Here is a 20,072-nt window from a genome sequence, read left to right as displayed (position 1 = left end):
TTTTTACAATTGTGTTTGGGGAAGTGGTGAGGGACTTGATGTGGCCTGGAAGCAGAGGCAGCATGCACTGTGGAAAGGGTATGCACTTAAGAGCTTACCAGCAGCAGTGTTCCTCGCTCTCTTGTCCCTGGGATATTTAGCTTCAGTATAGCACTAGCAGTACCGTACTGCTTTGAATGGTGTTGATTACCAGTAAGAAGTTAAAAATATTTGTAATTAAAATAACATAAACGAAAAATGCCTGCATGCTATGGTGTGCTGCATGTGTTGCTTTTCTATTGTGTCATTCACTGAATTTGTCGTTCAGAATAGCTCAGAGTAATACACAAAAATATAGTAGAGTCAAACCAATGAAGACAACAGCATGCTAGAATAAAATCGAGTAGATTTGAAAGGTCTTCTACTGGCACAAAAAAGACAGCTCTGTGCTAGATGAACCTCCCTAGGGAGAACTTTGCAAAGAGAGGGTGTGACCTCCAGGTGCATTTTCCAGATGTTGTGAGGGAGGAGATTAAATTGGAAAATTATTGGGCAGAGAGCATGACTAACTTGCATCTCTTTTTGCATGCAGTTAGCATAATTTGAATATCTGTTGTTTTGGTAGGTTCTAAACTACAGCTGGTGGGTGTTTCATTTATTCCTAGATAATTTGTTCTGAAATGGCTACAAACATCAAATGGAAAACAGGAAAGCATAAGAAGTGAGAGCTTTGTTTAATAGGTGCTCTTTGTGTTGCAGCTGTATCTGAAGTGAATGGCATGCTTGGGAGAAATATGATCAAGTTCTGTTCTGGAGATTTCAGCTGTGAGTCTGTTCCTCCAGATTCCCAACACCTGGACCCTCTTCTGGCCATGGCATCAAAATCTCCTCCAGCTCAGGTTTCGGCTAAGGGATTAGATGGTACGTTTCCTTGCAAACTCTTGCTTTTGCCCAATGAATCACACATTTGCCTGCAGGTTCCAGTAGGATGTCAGCAATTCATTTTCCTTTCTCATCCTGCAGCCTGTTTCAGGCCCAGGTTTTACGTGACCTTTCTCCCACATTCATGTTATGAAATGCCCTGGTTCAGCTTCTGGCCTAGTTCCAGGAAGAACTGGAGATGAAGTTTCTACCCTCAGGGTCATGTGCTTGGCTCAAAGAGCAAAACTACCTTTGCCAATGCAGGCTGTGTGCCATTACTGGTGGAATTTACTGGAATGGAGGTCTTCGCTCATCCTGTGCTTTCAGAGCAGCCACTGGCAGGATAGGTAGACTGCCAAGTTGGGCAGAAATAACAAACTGGAGCTGAACTGCTACCTTATGCCCAACTTCTGTTTTCTCTCCCTAGATCGGCTGTTCTACATCTATACCTCAGGCACAACTGGTATGCCCAAAGCTGCCATCGTAGTACACAGTAGGTGAGAAGCATCAGCACATTCATCCTTGTCATGTGGTCTTCATCTGCCAGTGTTCCTTGTTTGTGTTTTTCGTTTGTGGAAATTTTTTGACCAGGTATATAAAGATTAGTGAGGTTCCACTAGAAAGTGGGGCTGTTGTGATGGTAGGTAGCTGGTCTTTGAAACTGACTTCCCTGATGAGGGCATATTGTGTCCTCCATCCCCATCTCTTTAGAATGATTGAATTATGGTAGGAGTCATGAAGCATGTCCCTGCATACAGAACTTCTGCACCAAGGATGCCAGCCCAGGAAATGGGAGATGTGTGTGGCATTCCTCCTCAATTTCCATTGCTTGAGCAATATTTGCATGATTGAGATGGAAAGGGCATGAGAAAACAAGGGGAGAGCTATGGTTTACCCAGTTAATATTCTGCTTGCAGCCAGAAAGAATTAATGTTGGACACATGTTTGCGTGGAGAATAGCTGGGGGCGGGTGATGCTGGGGATGCAACTGTTCTGGGGGAGGGGACATCAGCTACTTACAGCTGGCTTTGTTTCTAGTCATTGTAGCTTTCAAAAGGAATTGACAGTGCAAGGATGCAAGGAAGAGTTACAGCTAGATTCTGGTTGCTGAAAAAGAAACTTGGCAAAGATCTTGTTTTGTCCAGATGGTTTGATTGTGGTCTGTAGTTCTCCTCCCAGGGAGAAAGTAAGAAGCCATAAGGGGCTGATAATTGAATGGAGGGAGGCATCTGAAGAAATTGATAGGAGGGGGGAGTTAAAACTGAAAAAGTTCCAAGTGAAACTGACATTATTTTTTATTGGGGGGGGGGTGAGCTTGTTAACTATTTAAACAGGGCTTCCTGACAGCAAAATTCTACATATGTTTAGTCATAAATGTCCCATTGTGTTTAATTGGGCTTATACTCAGGCAACTGTGCATGGGGTTGCAGCCTTGGAGAGAATTTCATTCTGTCACTGTCACCACCACCCATCCCTTGGAGCCATTTTGAAGTTTGTGGATGGACTCTTGAAAGCAGCATTTCTCAAAGCGTGCTCTTAGAATCCTTGGGCTCCCTGAGACCCATTCAGGGGCTCTGCAAGCACACCATAGGTAGCTGCCATATGCCACTCTGCATGTGCCAGCGGTTTGGGGCTCCCGAGACTACGCTTGTGCTAGCGGGGCTCCCCAAGATTCCATTTAGATTGATTGATTGATACCTTTATTGGCATAAAGATTCCATTTAGAAGTGTAAAGGGCTCGAGAGATGGAAAAGTTTCAGTATGCTGCTTTTAAGCAATCATACAGATGGCTGCATTTAAGATCATTGTGTATGTAGCATTATTCTCACTTGCCCCACCCCAACATTTCCTGAGCTATATTTATGAACCAGAATTTAAGGTCCTGCCCATCAGATATATTTGGGGCATGTTGCAGTCTTCATGTAATGTTATGTGAATCTGCTTGTGTAATTGCTTTAAAAATTCTTCAGTTAAGCTGGAGGTAGTCCTTGGTTATCTAGTGAAGATGCTTTTGCCAAACCCTAGCCTTTGTTTGGCAAATCCAGGAAGAACTTTGTGACCTGCGTTCTTACATGTTCCTTGTTTCTATGCAGATACTACCGAATAGCAGCTTTTGGTTACTATGCCTACAGAATGACTTCCAAGGACATAATCTATAACTGTCTACCATTGTACCATTCAGCAGGTAGGTAGAAGTTGTTGGTGCTTGTTACTGGGCTTTGGTTTTGTCAGTGGCACTCTGATGTCAAAATGGATGGTTTTCTGAAGCCCAACAGTTTTCCCTACTGATACCCTCTTTTCTTTTTTCTTTCCACTTAGGGAATATCATGGGTGCTGGCCAGTGTCTGATCCATGGTCTGACTGTAGTGATTAGGAAGAAATTCTCTGCCAGTCGCTTCTGGGATGACTGTGTGAAATACAAGTGCACAGTAAGGAGAGCCCCAAACTCTGCTTGTAGGTGCTACAGTTTGTAGGAGGTGGGAGCAAATGCATTGGTGGGGAGGGTCTGCTACAAGTCAAAAAGGGCAAGAAGACCAGAGATGGGTGGGAAATGAAATGTTGCAAAGATGCTAAACTGGAAATGAATTCTGTGAGTTCTCAGCGTCATGTTTTCCAAGGCTTTCCTAAGAACCCACAAGCATCTTTTAAGCTACCTGCTTTTCATTTTATGTTTGAACTGGATTTAGAAAATCTAGAAACAATAGGTAACTGTCATCTAGGTAACAATTGATGCTGAAACATTAAGCTGTGCAGATGTTTCTAGAGCCAAAGTTTTGTTCTCCTGAGCAGAACTCGCTGGGTAAGCTCCCTTTATAAACTTCAGTCCCCCACTCACCATTGCTCTTTGTAGGGGCACCTTGGATAGTCACACTTGGTTTTCACCCCAAAAAAGTCCTCACTGCGAGAAGAATAGGGATAAGGAGTCATTAAACTTCAGTGGAAACTTGCAGATGCTACAGAAGCAGTTAAACTTTAAAGCAGGGATCTCCAAACCCTGGCCCGGGGGCCAGATGCGTCCTGCAGCAAGCCTCTATCTGGCCCACGGCCAGCCTCTTGTCCCCTGAAAGCCTCTGGTCCACTCCACTGAACATGACCAGACCTGTGCTCTGATTGCATGTGGAGTGTGTTCTGAGAGCCAGAGAGGCTGAGTGAATGAGCCCACTCATTCATTTATTCACTCATCTAAATTCCATCTCTTATTTATTTAAATTTTATATTTAAATTTTTTTCCAGCCCTCAGCACTGCGCCAGATATTTCATGCGGCCCTCTGTCCAAAAAGTTTGGAGACCCCTGCTTTCAAGGATAACACAACAATAATGCTATCCAGAAAAATGCTTGAGGCGGGAAAACCTGAATGGCACCTCCCTGTGCCTCCAAATGAATTGTGGGGCATGGATCAGATCTGTTTCCTACCTTGCTTCTCTTAATGGCACCCAAGAATCTCTCGTCTTAGGCAATAACCTCACCTTGCCTTGCAGCACAGTTGTCTTCAAGCAGGGACAAGTGGAGACTGTCATTATTCTCTTATCTGTGTTAGAAGTGTAACACTGAATTCAGAGAACAGAGTTGTTTGTTTCTTTGTGTTGCAGTAGTGTATGTTCAGTACTCTGCTGGTAGCTTCCCATGCTTCTTGGTGACAGGTCTGCATTGCAAAGGAAGATTTCGACAGGGAATCCCTTGGCCTTCTGCCTCCCCATTCCAGACAGGGTTATTTTGGGTAACATACACCAGCCTAAGGAGAGAAAAAACAAATTGGACCTAGACACTGCTGCTGCTTGTGAATGTCTTATGTGACACTCATCAACACTGGTTTGATTTCTTCACTTCCATCTTGCCCTTTGGAGGTTTATGTCAAGCACTAATTCCTTAGGTTGACCTCTACTCTTAGTGCTTGCTTGCCATGCTGGGCTTCATTTCCTCTTGAAGAGACAGACTAAGGCTAAAATCCTGTACATATTTATGTGGAACTGAGCCCCTGAAAGAGAGTTATTATTATAATAAAGTAATAATAAAATAATAACAGTATTTATATACCGCTTTTCAACTAAAAGTTCACAAAGTGATTTACATAGAAAAATCAAATAACTAATGGCTCCCTGCTTCTCTGTGATCTCAGGCTTGTCAGTAGTCACTTGCCCATTTCTTTGTGATTTTGTAAAAATTGTTTAAGTAGACGAATGGTTTGCTTGTTTGGAAAACCCAGTGCTCTTTTTGATTCTTTCAGATCTTTGCCAGTGTTTGGGAGGCTAGTCTAGACTAGGCTAAAAACCATTTCTGTAGGCTAAAAATGCTGCTTGAGTTGTTTCCAGGGATGTACAGTGTACAATCCTCTTGCGTAATTATTCCAACACAGATGTCATATTGGGGATAGTCTTTTTGAAAGTGTTCTTATGAAAAAGGAATGCTGCATTTGTAAGTGTTCTAGTGCAAAAATGGATCAATATGTATGTTTGTTCACATGAGCTCTAAGCATTGCAGTGCAAAAGATTCAGTTGAGGGCAAATATGGAACTTTTGAGTGAGTGTGTAGCGCTGTTTCTATTTCCTTTCTTGTGTTATTTTTCCTGACTTTCAAGGGCCCCCAAAATGAAGACTATCATGCATTTGAAGAAATCTTAGTCATACAAATTTTAATTGCTGAAATATACATACATTTCCATATGACTAAAATCATAGTTCTGCAGACAAAAAATGTTTCTCTGTTTTTAAGATGTGCGGTGTCATCTCGAAAGAGGCATTCTCTATGTCAGCATAGGGGAAGATGCCTCTTCTGAGATACCTGCCACATACAACTTTGTAAGTGTACTTGTGTTAAAAAATAAGTCACAATTTTCTGAAAATCTTTTTATCAACTTGAAAAGGTGCCCTGACCTTATTGTTATTGACTGATACCAAACTTCTTCTTATCTGAATCAAATTCAAATGAGGAAACCTTGGCATTTTGTTAGCTAATTGACTTCTATAACATTGTTTCATAAAGTGGAATGAATATTTTCCTTACACAATTAGTGCCTGTATATTTTTGTTTCACAATTAATTTGTACCTATATTTTTTCTTTGAGAGCAAAAATATACCAATGAAACAGAGTCCTTTTCCTCCACGTCTTAAAAAATTCTGACCCAGGTTTAAGATTGGTATCTTGACTCAGTTCCCATTAGACTTATGCCAGGTTAGTTCCTTATATCCGTTCTATTTTGTTTCTCCTCTCTAGATTATCCAGTACATTGGGGAAATCTGTAGATATCTTCTGAATCAACCCGTGCGGGAAGCAGAAACACAGCACCAAGTGCGGCTGGCAATAGGAAATGGCTTGAGGCCTACCATATGGGAGGACTTCACCCAACGCTTCCGCATTAAACAAATTGGGGAGTTTTATGGGGCCACAGAATGTAACTGTAGCATCGCTAATCTGGATGGAAAGGTACTTGAAGGGGCTGCCATGGCAATTTATGTGGCAAAGGGCGTAATCCTAACCACTTATGTCAGTACTTTCCAGCACTGGCATAGCAGTGCCAATGGGGCGTGTGCTGCATCCTGTAGTTGGGTGTCACTCACGGAGGCCTCCTCAAAGTAAGGGAATGTTCAGACCTGCATTGCCCTTAAGTCAGTGCTGGAAAGCACTGACATAAGGGATTAGGATTGCGCCCAATGTTGGTGGAAGGCAAACTTTGAGATGCTTCTTGCTAATCTGTTTACTGAACAAATTCATGTATGGGTAGTGCCCTGCAACCTGTTTGCAGAAGCTGATGTTTGTCCACACTTCCATGTGTTCTCTATTTCAAAGCGCATTGCTTGGTAGTAACTTTCCTCCTCCACTCATCCCATTTTTGAATCATCTTGAACTAAGAAACCTGTCCTGTTTTAGCACCAGGCTGGAGGCCAAAAGTCATGACAAGTTACTGTTACCCTGCCCTCAACCCACTTTGCCTTGCGGGGGAAAGTGAAACAGCTTGTGTCACTGAAGGAGTGAGGGACAAATGGGAAAATTTCTTCATAGAGTGAGTTATACTAGCACTGAGAGCAGTTTGTAAGCTGAAGTAAAAAAGGATCATCTTCACTGGCCTATTTTGCCTATCCCCATCCAGCTTATTTGATTCATGCTTTTTGATCCTGACTGGTATACATTTATCAAGTCTGTCTTATTTATGGACTGCATTTGGATAATTAATTCTCTATCAGGGTAGTCCTGATGGCTAAAATATGCACAAAGAGACTTGCATACTGGTCATCTTGGCAAGTGACCCACTGTACTCTTAGGCCCAAATCCTAACCAACTTTCCAGCACTGACAAGGAAGTGCCAATGAGACGTGTGCTGCATCCTGCAGTTGGGGGGCACTCACGGAGGTCTTCTCAAAGTAAGGGAATGTTTGATCCCTGACCTCAGAGCTGCACTGCCCAAAGTGGGTTAGGATTGCGCCCTTAGTTTCTTTTTTATCCATCTTTTGATAGGTTGGTGCCTGTGGCTTCAATAGTCGGATTTTGCCCAATGTGTATCCTATCCGTTTGGTGAAAGTAAATGAGGATACAATGGAGATGATACGAGGTGCAGATGGGCTTTGTATTTCCTGCCGCCCAGGTAAATGTTAATATGAAACTTTATACCTCAACTGTAATTGTATTGGGGGTAGTGTTCTCTACATGTAGAATATAGGTTCTGCCCAATGTTGTCTCTAATCTTTTCCCCTCCCCTCTGTGGAAAAATTAATAACCTGAGCACTATATAACCACAATAATTTTTTAATTTTTGTACAAAGTTTATTTATTTATTACAGATACGGGTGAAGAAAATGGGTTAGACTTGGGGCTGGGACTATACTGATTACACATGGGGGTATTGGCCATAGATTACAACATGCATTGTTCCAAAAAAAGAAATCCACAACGACTGAAAAGAAAAATACTCATCAATACAAAAGTTATCATGTTTGTCAGTGTAATAATTAATGATTTATCTAAACAGTCAATATTGTTTAACTAAAGTTATCTATCCGATATCTTCTTACTCTACCTAAATTTCTCATTTTCATTCTTTCTGTTAAAATCTCCATTTCTGCTATTTCATAAATATAACCACTATAATCTTTAAATGGACAATCGTCTGACCACTAGGCAGTAAGTGATGTATTGGTCATGCATCACAACCAAGGCAAGTAGGTGGCATATTTATCAGACATGATAAAGGCTATGTAATAAATACGTAGTTGGCTTTTAAAAAATGAAATATTAACCGAACTCCATGAATAGTCCTTATTCCCATAGCACTGCAATATATACCATGTTCAGTCATATAAGAAGAATGCATTCGTTAGAAACAATTATTATTTCTAATAATGTCTGCAATATACAGATGCTTATGAAACCCAGGAAAGTAGTACAGCCCATACCCTGAAGAACTCAGGTTTGGAGGAATTCTGATAGAAACCTAGTACTTTAAGCATGCCATGTAAGAGATTTTAACAAGAAAATGTTTTTTCATATTTTAACTCTAACCCTGTCACAAGTGAATACAATTGAGCAACTCTAGGATTTTGTTACCATCAATTGTTGTTGTTGTGATTTGTCACCATGCTTATCTTAAAGACATTTAACCTTTACATAGAATTGTCACACATGATGTACAATGTTTCATGACAACATGTTTTAATTTAGTATTAGTATTGGCAACCTTCAGTCTCGAATGAGGGAGCGAGTGATACAAACTGACTAAAAGTATTCTCCATCTAATAAATGCTAGGTTTTCTGGTTAAAATGGTAACAAAACCCTCTGAAAACACATATTTAGCTTCTAAATTGGGGACTTTTACTTGAAATTCCAGCCCTTCTTGGGTACACCAAGGATTGAAGCTGGGTGAGGGATCATATCCTTGTTAAACTTACTTAAGATGTTGTCCCTTTCTGGCATTAAAGTAGGTATTACTATATATATTACTATATTGCAATGTTTCCCAAACTTTTTAGAGGCTGCTGCCTGATTTATAAATACCAAGGGGTGTGGCTATAATGATGATTTGGCAGCAGTGCTCTCCCCCCTCAAAGCAGCTTCTTTAACCCTTGATGCACATAGCCTAAACTGCCCTGTCAGTTTCGCTGACCACCAGAAATTGTGCCCTGGGCCCTCAGGTGAATCCCAGATCCGCAGTTTGAGAATTGCTGCTACAGTGCAGCCTATTTATCTGCGTTAGTTCTGTTCGGTGACTTGGCGTGATTAACAAAAAATGTGTTGTACTAAATTTCATAGAGTTAAGCAAAGAGGCTGCAGCCTGACACTTTGAGATGGAAGGAAACTCAGGCAGCTGTTATCATTCCCCTCCCCTCCATACTCAACCCTCCCCGTTGCCAGCTGTGGCTGAGCTTTTAAGAGTTCAGCCCTATGAGTTTCTACTCGGAAGTAAGCCCCATTCCAGTCAATGGGGCTTACTCCCAGGCAAGTATGGAGAGGATTGTAGGCTAAATAGCATGCTTTGCTAACTGGGAAGGCTTGCAGGTGATAGCCTGCACTATCTCAGTGTGGGGGGGGGTTGCTTGTGTTGGTGATTGCCTGCACCATGGGGGGAGGGGAATTCGGCAAACACTCCCTGGGTTTTTTTAAAGCAATCCCCTCTGTTGCGACCACACCTGCCCCTGTGTGTGTGTGAGTGAGTGAGAGAGCAAGAGTGAGAGAGCGAGCTCCACCTTGCTGCACATGTTCTGTTCAGAGATTTTTGCCCCCCCCTTCCCCTCTTTAGCCTCTTTGTTGGTTCAGGGGCTCCAGGAATGTTACTGTCCCTTGCAAGGGGAACCTCTTCCAGGGCTCCAGGGCTATTTCCCTGCCTGGTTGAGTTGGAGCCTTTTTGCAGTGTTTTGGGCTGCCTGGTAACTGAGTGAGATGCCAGCGCAGGGCAAAGGAGGCAAAGGTGTGTGTGACTTTCAGTGCCCCCACCCCAGATAAAAAAATCTGTTGATAAATAGGCTGCACCTGTATATTGTAACTTTTAAAGGCTCTTTTCAAACCATGTCTTTCATAAATTCCTTACTTCTTCCCCACCTCACCCCACCTTTAGTTCCCAGCCCCAACCCTTTACCCTTTCTCTCTCAACTGATAAGCACCTGATTAAATTGGCAGCCATTCTTTGCAATTGACATTTTATAGGTATAAATGTTTCTATAATAAACTGATCCTTCCACACCAGGGGTGCTCAAACTTTCAACTTTAGGGATGCTGGACCTTTAACAAGTGTATAGAAGAGATAATTGCAGCAGGTGCAACTTGTCATCCCACAGATGACAAGCTACACCTGCTGAAATTCTCTCTTCTATACACTTGTTAAAGGTCCAGCATCCCTAAAGTTGAAAGTTTGAGCACCCCTGTTCCACACCTTTAGTTTACCCCCACTCTTTCTTTCCCAAACTAAACAGTCCCTGACCACTTTGGTAGCCCACCTTTGTACCTTTTCCCATCATGTTCTTTTGAAGATGGCACCGTGCTCTGTTTCGTCACTTCTGTCTGCACAGCATCCACACCAGGCTGCCTTCTTTCTGAGTAGAGACAGAAGCCAATATAGGCATCACTTTAGAAGTGATCTGCACTCAGGTGTGGATGTTCCAAGCATTCTTTCAGTGACTGGAACACAAAGCCTTGTTCTCCTGTGGCAAGCTCTGCAGAGGGATAAGAGAACCTAGGGAAGAAATAGAAGCCAGAGGAGAGATAATAAAGATAAGTGATAAGTGTGTGGACTTTCAGCTGCCGCCCATGCACACCTGCAGCTTACAGGGAATAGTGGTTATGCCCTGAGACTTATGTTTGACTTTAGATGAACTGGGCCACAATGCTTATTGGGCAGTGATTAGTGTGATGTGTTCCTACCATGTAAAATTAGGTGGAAGGAGGGTATGTGCCTGCTCTTCTGTTGCTGTCTGTACAAACTCTTCTTGTCTCTACTGCCATTGTGTTCATTTCCACATGTGAATCTCCATTGAATGTGAATTTAAGACGCATTCTGCTAACACCTGCACTTATGGGAACTGTTACCATGTTTAAAAGCTGTCCTAGATTGGTGTTTATTATTCTGTATGGATTTAACAACATAACTCTGTGTGTATGGACTTATAGTTGATCATAAGATTCAGCTATATGTGAGTGATGCATATTAAGAACCAATTGTCTCTTTAAGCTTTTCCTTATCCACTTCCACCTTTGTTCACTGCCTGTTATAAAGGTTGATCCATGCATCCAGATGAGGCTGTTGTCACACTGCCTCCCCCCCTTTTTTTTCCTAATTTAAAAGTGCTATCCTGGTATTTCACAATAGTGACACTATGCTGCACATATGTGTTATTAGATAAAATGACACAAAATATGTAAGATAACATGTAGTGCAGACATATCCAAAGGCTGCAATCTTTTGCACTTTCCAAACCCACTGCTCAGAATTTGGCTTCTTGTCTCTGGAGAATATGACTCTTACTAGATTATGGCCTGACTGGCAGGATGTTCTTTTCCTTGTGACCTAGTTCACGAAATTGGGTGAGGAGGTGGCATATATTGCACTGCATTTCATGCTGTCACTGTTTTATGTTCCACTTTCCTGCCTTCTGTATGTAAAAGTTCACATTTTATTAAAAGTACCAGTCTGGGTGTGATTATTTAGCTGCATACTTGCTCATTGCCCCTCTTCCCAATAGTTTTCTCTTCCTCCTTAATTATTAATGTTTTTTCTACTTATTTACTCCTGATTTAGTGAAGAGTATATATTGTTGTACTTAGCTACCCATTTATTATGGTCAGCTTTCTAATTTCATTTGCTAATTTTACATCTTGTGAAATTGCCTTGTGGGTGGTCAATACATGTTTGTATGCAAAGCATGTGTGCGCTGCTGAACAATGACTCTTGCTAGTGGTTTCTGGTAGCAGAAGTTAAACCTCTGCTCTTTCACAGTCTGTCTCAGGCTGTCTTTTTCCCCTACTCCCTTCTTTAGCACACTTCTTTTAATGACTCTCTTCACACATGTGTGATTGTAGAAACCCTCCATTTAAAGCCAGCAATTTTAGGTGATGAAAAAACATTATAAGGGAAGCAGAAGCAAAGAGCAATCATAAAATGAAATGTGACATGAGTTCTGCTCTAAAAAGAGCTGTAGGTGACAGCCTAATCCTGTGCATCTCTACTCAGAAGTCCTATTGAGTTCTGTCGGACCTACTTCCAGGTAAGTATGTATAGGATTGCAGCCAAAGTTAATTTCTTCACATTTTGATGAGCTGCTGTTGCAAAGATGATGAGGAGCTGAGGTATAAATGCCATTTTCCAGCTCAAACTGCCATAGTACTGGACATCTTCGCTATTAACTTTTCTTTCTGCAATTCTTGCTGTACTCTGTTTTCAGGAGAGCCAGGGCTTCTTGTAGGCCGAATAAACCAAGAAGATCCCTTGCGTAGGTTTGATGGATATGTGAATGAGAATGCTACAAACAAAAAGATTGCCTACAATGTCTTCCGGAAAGGGGACCAGGCCTACCTTTCAGGTATACCAGGCAAACATTGGGGAGAACAATGATCTTGTCTAACTAGATTCTTAGTACTAGTTTAGACATGTGAAAACCTTTACACATGGAGCACATGTGGAGCCAGACAAAAAAGGAAGGAAGCAAAAAAAAACCCCTGTAAATTACAATGTCTGTGAAGAGTGCTCATTTTTGTCTTGTCAGCCATTGCTATGAGATAGTTGGGGAACAGAGTGGTGGGCCTTTCTTCTCTCCTATTCTAAACCCCCTTTTGTTTTTGATTCATTCTGTTTGTGGCTGGGGCTCAGTTGCTGAACCCCTAGTTGATTGTGCACCACACAGATGACAAAGCATGATGGTACTGAAAAGCAGACTGCACAGCTTAGTAGCATACTGAAACCAGCTTGACCTTTTGTTGCAGGAGATGTGTTAGTGATGGATGAGCTTGGCTACATGTACTTCAAGGACCGGAGTGGAGACACATTCCGGTGGCGTGGGGAGAATGTCTCTACCACAGAGATTGAGGGGATCCTGAGCCACATCCTCAATAAGACGGACGTTGCAGTTTATGGGGTGGAGGTGCCAGGTAACAGAATCTTGTTTTTAAGATATAGAGGCAGAGGATGATGAGTTGGACAGGCAAATAGGTGTGTCTAGGTTTGTGTGTTTAGAAATCAACTCTCTTCTGAAATTGGAGTCTAGCAAGTAAGCTGATGGAGGATGGCCGTTGCAGACAAACTGGAAAGAAAGGAAAAGATGCCACTAGCAATGAATAAACAGACACTCTGAAGACACTCTAAAATCCCCCTTCTGGAAGAGAAAACTTTTAAGGTTTTCAGAATGCTGAACTTTGGAGTCAGAATACCAAATTCTGCTCTTAGTAATCCTGTAGAGATAAGTGCACATAACCTTGTTTATAGCTCCTCCATTCTTCTGTCAAGTGACTTCTCTTGGCTGCTCAGTGACGCAATCTGGGCTTTTGGTTGTTAAGCAGAACACACACTCCCCCCTTTATGTTGAGTCCCTGAACGGTTCTTGAGATCTGTTGACCTGAGGTAAAGCAAGCAAGAGGGCAGCAAATTTCCTTTTTTAAGAGAAAAGATTCCAGGCAGATGCTCAGTCCATTGCTGTCTGATACCCTGGGTTTTATTTATCCACCCGTTATAAATTTATCCTGCTTTTCAGCCAAAGGCTTGCAGCAATTGAGATTCAGTACACAGTGCTGCTGCGGAGTGCTGTTAATCACTGAAAACAAGACACAGGCCCACGAACTAAAAGACCAGAGGACACAAGGATAGAGGAGCAAAATTTAGTTAGTTAAAAACAGCCTTTTATACCTAGTTGGGGCCAGGCTAGACTTCCTTGCTAGCACTTCTGGTTAGTGAGACAATATCCAGTAGTTTATATTTTTCCAGTAATTGGCAGATATTGAAGTAATACTCCCCTCACTACTGAAATCTTGGGGCAAGGGATTAACCAGAGCAGGGAGGAGCAAATTCCCTATAGCTGCTTGTGCTGTGTCCAGGGTCAGGAACTCCTTGCTATTGTTCCTGAGTGGATGGGAGGTGATACAACTGGATCTGATTGCCAGCTGTGGATTGCTCTAAGTTGGGACCTAGTTGTCCCTTTTGGGGTGAGGTAATGCACTTTTCAAAGCGTGCTCCTTCCTAGTCTTTTATGTTCTTTTATGTTTATTTCAGGAGTGGAGGGCAAGGCTGGAATGGCAGCAATTGCTGACCCAGAAGCCAAGTTGAACCCTAATGTGCTGTACCTGGAGATGCAAAAAGTGCTACCCCCTTACGCACGACCTATCTTTCTCCGACTTTTGCCTCAGGTTGACACTACAGGTAAGGGTGCATCAGCAGCAAGAATTCTCACTTGTTATATAGCTTAGGAAGGTATCTCAGGTTGATGTTTGCAAGAATATCCTTGCGATCATTTACTCTTTATTCCACTATGCAACTTCTTTAAGTTTTTCTTGTCCTACCTCTTGGACTTACTTGCTTGCCCCTTGCCATCAAGCTCAGCAGCAGCAGATGCTTATATTCTAATAAGTAGAGGCTGATTGTGGGAATTGATTCACTTATTCTTTCTTCCCCTCTCAACATCCAAGCAGCTGAGCTCATGCCACAGAATTCTCTGCTCTAGATTTGGCTACCGGGAAACAGGATGCGTCCTAAGTGGGTTTCTTCAAAAGGCATGGATTTCCAAGTAGGCTGCTGCTCAAGTTTGTCACTAAAGAATCCATTGTTTCTGGTTACAAAGAACCTGCCTGTTGGCTTCAGCATGTTGGCGCCCTCACTTACACTCACTCATGTTGGAATTAAGGTCCTTTACTCAATTGGAATGGGCTTGAAAATCTCCTGTTTTTGCTTGGGGGAGGGGGGTGAGATACTGACTTGCAGAGCAAAATAAGTTCAGCTGCCAATTCTCTGTGACAGGAATAAGACCAGTTGGCATGTGACACAGATTGCATAATGGAGAATTAAATGTATCGAATGATGGCTTTAATTAAATGAAAGAGGAGCTGCCTGATCTTGCACTGTGAAGTAGCATGTACTTGCTAGGAGCATGTGGCTGATTTATGCTCACAGAGTCTGTCTGCTGTTGTAGTCTAAACAGTTTGTTTCATTTTTTGTTTTGAAATCTTAAGACTGACCTAATTAAAGTGAATAGACACCATAGTTCAATGTACTCAGGCCTATGCGCGCTTACCTAGGAGTAAGCCCCATTGGATACAGTGGAATTTATTTCTTAGTTACATGTGTAGGCTTGTGCTGTCAGTCACATCCCACTACCTTTTGTCTGAGCTCAGTAGAAATGTAACCCAATAGTTTATGCTTCTCTCCAAAAAAGGTAGAGGGTTGACTTGATCGTAGTAGATAATTTGAAGAAAGAGTTGGACATGAAGAGACTCTCTAACCCTAAATGAATGGTAGACGTTTAACAATGGGCATTTAAAATTATAAATAACTTGCAAATGTTCATCATGTTATGTTGTAAGGATCCCTGGGGAGAGTGTTGAGTGCTCTGATGTATTTACCCCCCTCCCAGCATTCATGTCAGTGAAGACTGGCTCACATAGTGACAAATGCAGAGAGCAGCTGCCACAGCAATTGCGTTATCCAAATGAAGCACTTTACTACTTTTTATTGGCATGGATGGTTGCCGTTTGCATATGGGTGAAAGGAGATGCACTTGCACACATAGTTCAGAAACGCATAACTTCAGAAAGTTAAACCTGTTTGTGACTCCCAGCCATTGAGAATCCAGCCTTGTCCTGTCTGCCTAGTAACAGCCTCAGTTCTCTTTCTTTGTAATGCAAGACTAACAGCCTAATCCTATTTGAATGCCATGCTGACACTGCATAGATGCTGGTGCGACAACTGTCATATACTGAGGGCACAATCCTAACCAACTTTCCAGCACTGGCATAGCTGTGCCAGTGGGACATGTGCTGCATCCTGCAGTTGGGTGGCACTCACAGAGGCCTCCTCAAGGTAAGGCAATGTTTGTTCCCTTGGAGTTGCATTGCCCTTACCTCAGTGCTGGAAAGTTGGTTAGGATTCTGCCAAGTCTGTCCAGGCAATGCCACACTAGCGCTCCCCTCACAGTAACGCAGGTGCAGCCCTTTCCAGCAATGCTGACCGTGTCCATGGAAACCTCAAAACAGCCCATCACCCATGGAGTGGCTTCTTGAAGTTGGCACATTGTCACTGTGTTGTCCAAGGAGCCAACTACCACATCCATCCAGGCCCAATGCCAGTGGCCAAGAAGTGCCACCAGGGCAAAATGAGCTAGGGGCAGGTGCTCTCTAAAGCTGCTCTCTAACTATCTAGCCACAGCAGGAGACAAGCACAGTGCACCTCATTTGGCATTTAACACTTTGTATCCCCACAACAGGCATACCTGGCTACAGTACATGGACTTAACAGAGTAAGCACTGCAGGGGCCAATCCTTGGCATATTACAGTGGCGTTTACATATCAGTACATTAGACATGCACAGGATTCCACTGTAAGGCTGGGTTTACCCTGCCTTGGACAACAGAAAATTCTTCATAAAGTCAATACACTTTGAAAAACAAGTTAAATTCTATGAAACTCTATGCAGTTGTTGTTTCACAGTGTATCCATTGTATCTATTAATTTTTTAAAATCCTGTATTACTTTCAGTTTTCATTGTTTTAATGTGTGTGTGTTAAGCCTTCCTCTAAATACCGTCGACTTTACTGGCTTTTATTTTAACTTTATTTTAAAACATCCATCTGATATGCTGGACTTCATGCCTCTTTAATTTCAGAATATGAATTCAAACTATAATCTTCTTTCTGACATCCTAGTTTTTCCTATTTCTGCTTTCTTTTCGTTGTCCAGTATTGTATCTTACCCAGTTTGGGAAGCCTCTGTCAAACTGACTCCTGCATCCATCTTCTTTCCACTTTCATGCTAGCTGATTAAGGATGACACTATATGCTTGAAAGACAATGCAAGATCTTAAAGTAATGTTTTTCTTGTAAGGTAGATATGAAGGTGATGAGTATTGTCTGGTGAGATGGGATGCATTATCCTTTTCATGGCCCACCTCCCCCTCTATCTCTAAAATGGGAAATAAGCCTAGCTGGGTAGGGAGAAAGCACTTGCAGGGGAGAATTAGGGGGCATTAGAAGGGTTAAATATCCCTGTTTCCCATCTGCTGATTCCCTCTTGCAGGTGCCAATCCCCAATTCAAGTTATCTCAGCAAGTACAGAATTTTGCCAGGACAATGTGTAATTCCACTCTTAGCTTGTCTACTGTCATGCCAACTCCTATGAGGTCACAGAATGCTGGGCCAGCCAATGGAAAGAACAAGTGGGGATGGGGGAGTCATTGTTTCCATGAGTAAGCAAGTCCATGGGAACAGAGTGCACGGTTACCGAAGATTGACTGTATAATGCCATGTTATATTAGTACAGGGCACCTGCATTATTCATGAGTTTGGCATCTGTTGATGCTGAATGCCCCCCAAGCCTCCGAACCTGGCTAGGTCTGGAGGCTTTTCTGAGGCCTGCAAAGGCCATGTGTGACCCCCCTCCCCAACATGATCTCTGCAGGCTTCAGAATGACCATTTGGGCAAAAAACCCGCTGCTTCCAGCTTTACAATAAAACTGGAAGTGACTATTTTTTTGCCCTTAAAGTCATTCTGAGGCCTGGGGAAACCCTCCCCAGGGCCTCACAATGCCTTATGAGGCATTAGAATAATACTTCTTGTTTTATTGTAAAACCAGAAGTAGCATTTTTATTTTTTTTGCCCAAATGGCCATTCTGAAGCCCACAGAGACTGTGAATAGTTGCACAAGGCCTCTGTGGGCCTCAGAAGGGTCTGTGGACCTGGTCGGCTTAGGAGGCTTGGGGCAGAAATATGTGGATTTCACCATCTGCAAATTTCCTTATCCACTGGGGTTCCTGGAATGGAACCCTTGCAGATAACGAAGGCCAACTGTAATGTTACTTTCTTTGATTTTCTTTTGAGTGCAGTTATCTCCAACTTGACTATCTACTTTGAACTCCCAGGTACAACCACCTTTTTCCTTGTGTCTGCCCTTGTTTCCCATTCAGGAGAAATTCTTCCCCTTTTTCACAACCTCTTTCCTTTTTTTCAAATAGGCACTTTTAAAATCCAGAAGACCCGTTTGCAGCGGGAAGGCTATGACCCACACCAGACATCTGATCGGTTACATTTCTTGGATGTAAAACTTGGGAAGTACCTACCGCTTGATGAGCATGTGTATGAGAGGATCCAAGCTGGAAAGGTGTCTCTGTGATTCATCAGCAAAGCCTGCAGGAAGGCCTTGCCTGAACAGGGAAACAAACTTGCCTAAACAAGTGGAGCAAGGTTGTTATTCACAATGACTGCAACAAGGACAAAACTTACGAAGGTGTGGGATGTGAGGTTGCCCTCCCCATTTTTAAGAGCACATTAACCATTTGCTAGGCAAAGAGTGACCCTTTTCTACTATTCATTGTTTAAAATGATTAAAAAAAAATCTTCTTTGTAACTATTGCATGGGGGGGGGACTCCAACTGAAATAGGAAGGGCTTATGGTCTGCATTACTACCTTTAAATCCTCCGATAATGATTAGCGAAACTGAGCTTGCAATAGTTACATTCTGCTGCTTGTCTCAACCAAGATTCACTGCTTCGAGGGAAGAGCATAATTGGTGTGGATAAAGCCTCCGGTTGTTTTGAGACTTCTGCATCCCAAATTCACACATTATGGTCCTTTAGTTGTGGTCATTTTGAGATCCGCCCTTCAAAAGCCCAGTTTCTATATGGCCATAAGCTGCCTGTCAACATTGCAACATTCAGGTTATCTGCAGAAACATGGTCTTAAACACACACCCTAATTTCATGAAGTAAAATATTGGTTTGACAGCATTTTCATTATGCCTGTCTAACGACTTATTGGCATAAAGGGCAATTGTTGGACCAGGGCTGTGATCTGTTTCAAATAATTGTTTTATTCTCATCCAGAATGTTGGAAAATAGTTCAATAACACTGTGAATTGTGGTTTTGTAGTGTCTCTTACTTGGTCATGTTGTGACCCACACTGTTCACTGTAGGAAACAAATGGCAACTGAACAAAGGTATTCTGTAACATCATTCTGTTACTCACCCTCCATCAGTATGTGATTATGAGCATTTCTAACTGTACTGATTTTCACCAGTGCAATTTCTATAGTACATACTAAAGTGTTTTTGAAAGGGAGGTTTTGAGCCTTCTGAGTGACCATGAGTTCAAGGATGCTGTGATTGTTCCTTCTGATAGTATTGGTATGGACTAACTATACCAGCGCTGATGTAGATACTACTACGAGTAGACCCTCATGAACTTTTTATTGAACGCATTCTTTGTTTGTAACTTGCTGGAGTGTCCCAGTTCTCTTCTTTCGGACTTCAGAGTGCTTTAGATGGGAAGACCTTGACATTGAGAAATCTGTTGTTTTTCTTCTTTTTGACAGAGGTGGAACATTGTATGAAGCCATATTTCAAAGGCTTCTGCAGAACATTATTAATGTATTATTGAGCACATACAGTACTAACTGGGCCATTGTTAAGTCACAGTTTATAAATCAGTGGAGTGTTACTCCCATATGTCTCTTTAGATCCAGAATGTGCCTTTTGTAACTTCTCATCTGAACTAGACAAGGCAGATGTTAGGATCATTAATAAACTTAATTACATAATGAATCTTTAGATAAAACAGGCATCTACAGCTAATGGAGCCCAGTTGGTGGAAAAAAATTCATTAGATTTAAACAAAAAAATTAAAGTTCATTCATGGTTAAATGAAATCATGCACTGACTAACTTGGTTAGTTGAAGCAAAGTTACATTTTCAGATGGGGTCACTATTGTCAAAATATAACTTTGTTTTGAAAAAACCTAAAAGAATAAAGATACTTTAAAAGAACATCCATGTTTCTTGTTTTTTTCTTCATTCCTGTTTTTTTCTTCAGTGAGAATTTTGGATTCAGTTACATATCACTTCAGCCAAGTGATCAGTCTTAGTCAATCTTCAGTTCAGCGCTGTCATTGTTGAACTGATAGATGAAAAAGTTCTTTGTGGGTGGAGCCCATGATGGGATCAGCTTGTGTGCCTTTTCATCATCCCTCTCTGGTAAACCACACAGGACTGATGACAATTCTC

At 42.0% G+C, this 20,072-nt stretch overlaps 1 protein-coding gene across 2 annotated transcripts in view; it reads left to right on the top strand.

Annotated features, from left to right (window-relative positions):
• Positions 1 to 19,835, top strand: part of SLC27A1 (solute carrier family 27 member 1) — a 41,691-nt gene extending 21,856 nt beyond the window's left edge. For both annotated transcript variants that reach the window (XM_066614846.1, XM_066614845.1), the window contains exons 4-13: positions 739 to 900; positions 1,328 to 1,397; positions 2,994 to 3,085; positions 3,220 to 3,329; positions 6,114 to 6,323; positions 7,353 to 7,479; positions 12,264 to 12,401; positions 12,802 to 12,966; positions 14,081 to 14,227; positions 18,028 to 19,835. In XM_066614846.1, coding sequence (XP_066470943.1) covers positions 739 to 900; positions 1,328 to 1,397; positions 2,994 to 3,085; positions 3,220 to 3,329; positions 6,114 to 6,323; positions 7,353 to 7,479; positions 12,264 to 12,401; positions 12,802 to 12,966; positions 14,081 to 14,227; positions 18,028 to 18,185 — 1,379 coding nt within the window. In that variant the 3' untranslated portion in view covers positions 18,186 to 19,835. The remainder of the gene's footprint in view (positions 1 to 738; positions 901 to 1,327; positions 1,398 to 2,993; positions 3,086 to 3,219; positions 3,330 to 6,113; positions 6,324 to 7,352; positions 7,480 to 12,263; positions 12,402 to 12,801; positions 12,967 to 14,080; positions 14,228 to 18,027) is intronic.
• The last annotated feature ends 237 nt before the right edge of the window (positions 19,836 to 20,072 follow it).

Source organism: Tiliqua scincoides, chromosome 2 (assembly GCF_035046505.1).
Source record: "Tiliqua scincoides isolate rTilSci1 chromosome 2, rTilSci1.hap2, whole genome shotgun sequence".
Lineage (NCBI taxonomy): Eukaryota > Metazoa > Chordata > Lepidosauria > Squamata > Scincidae > Tiliqua > Tiliqua scincoides.
The sequence above is the reverse complement of the archived record's forward strand: the minus strand, read 5'-3'. Positions and strand labels throughout refer to the sequence as shown.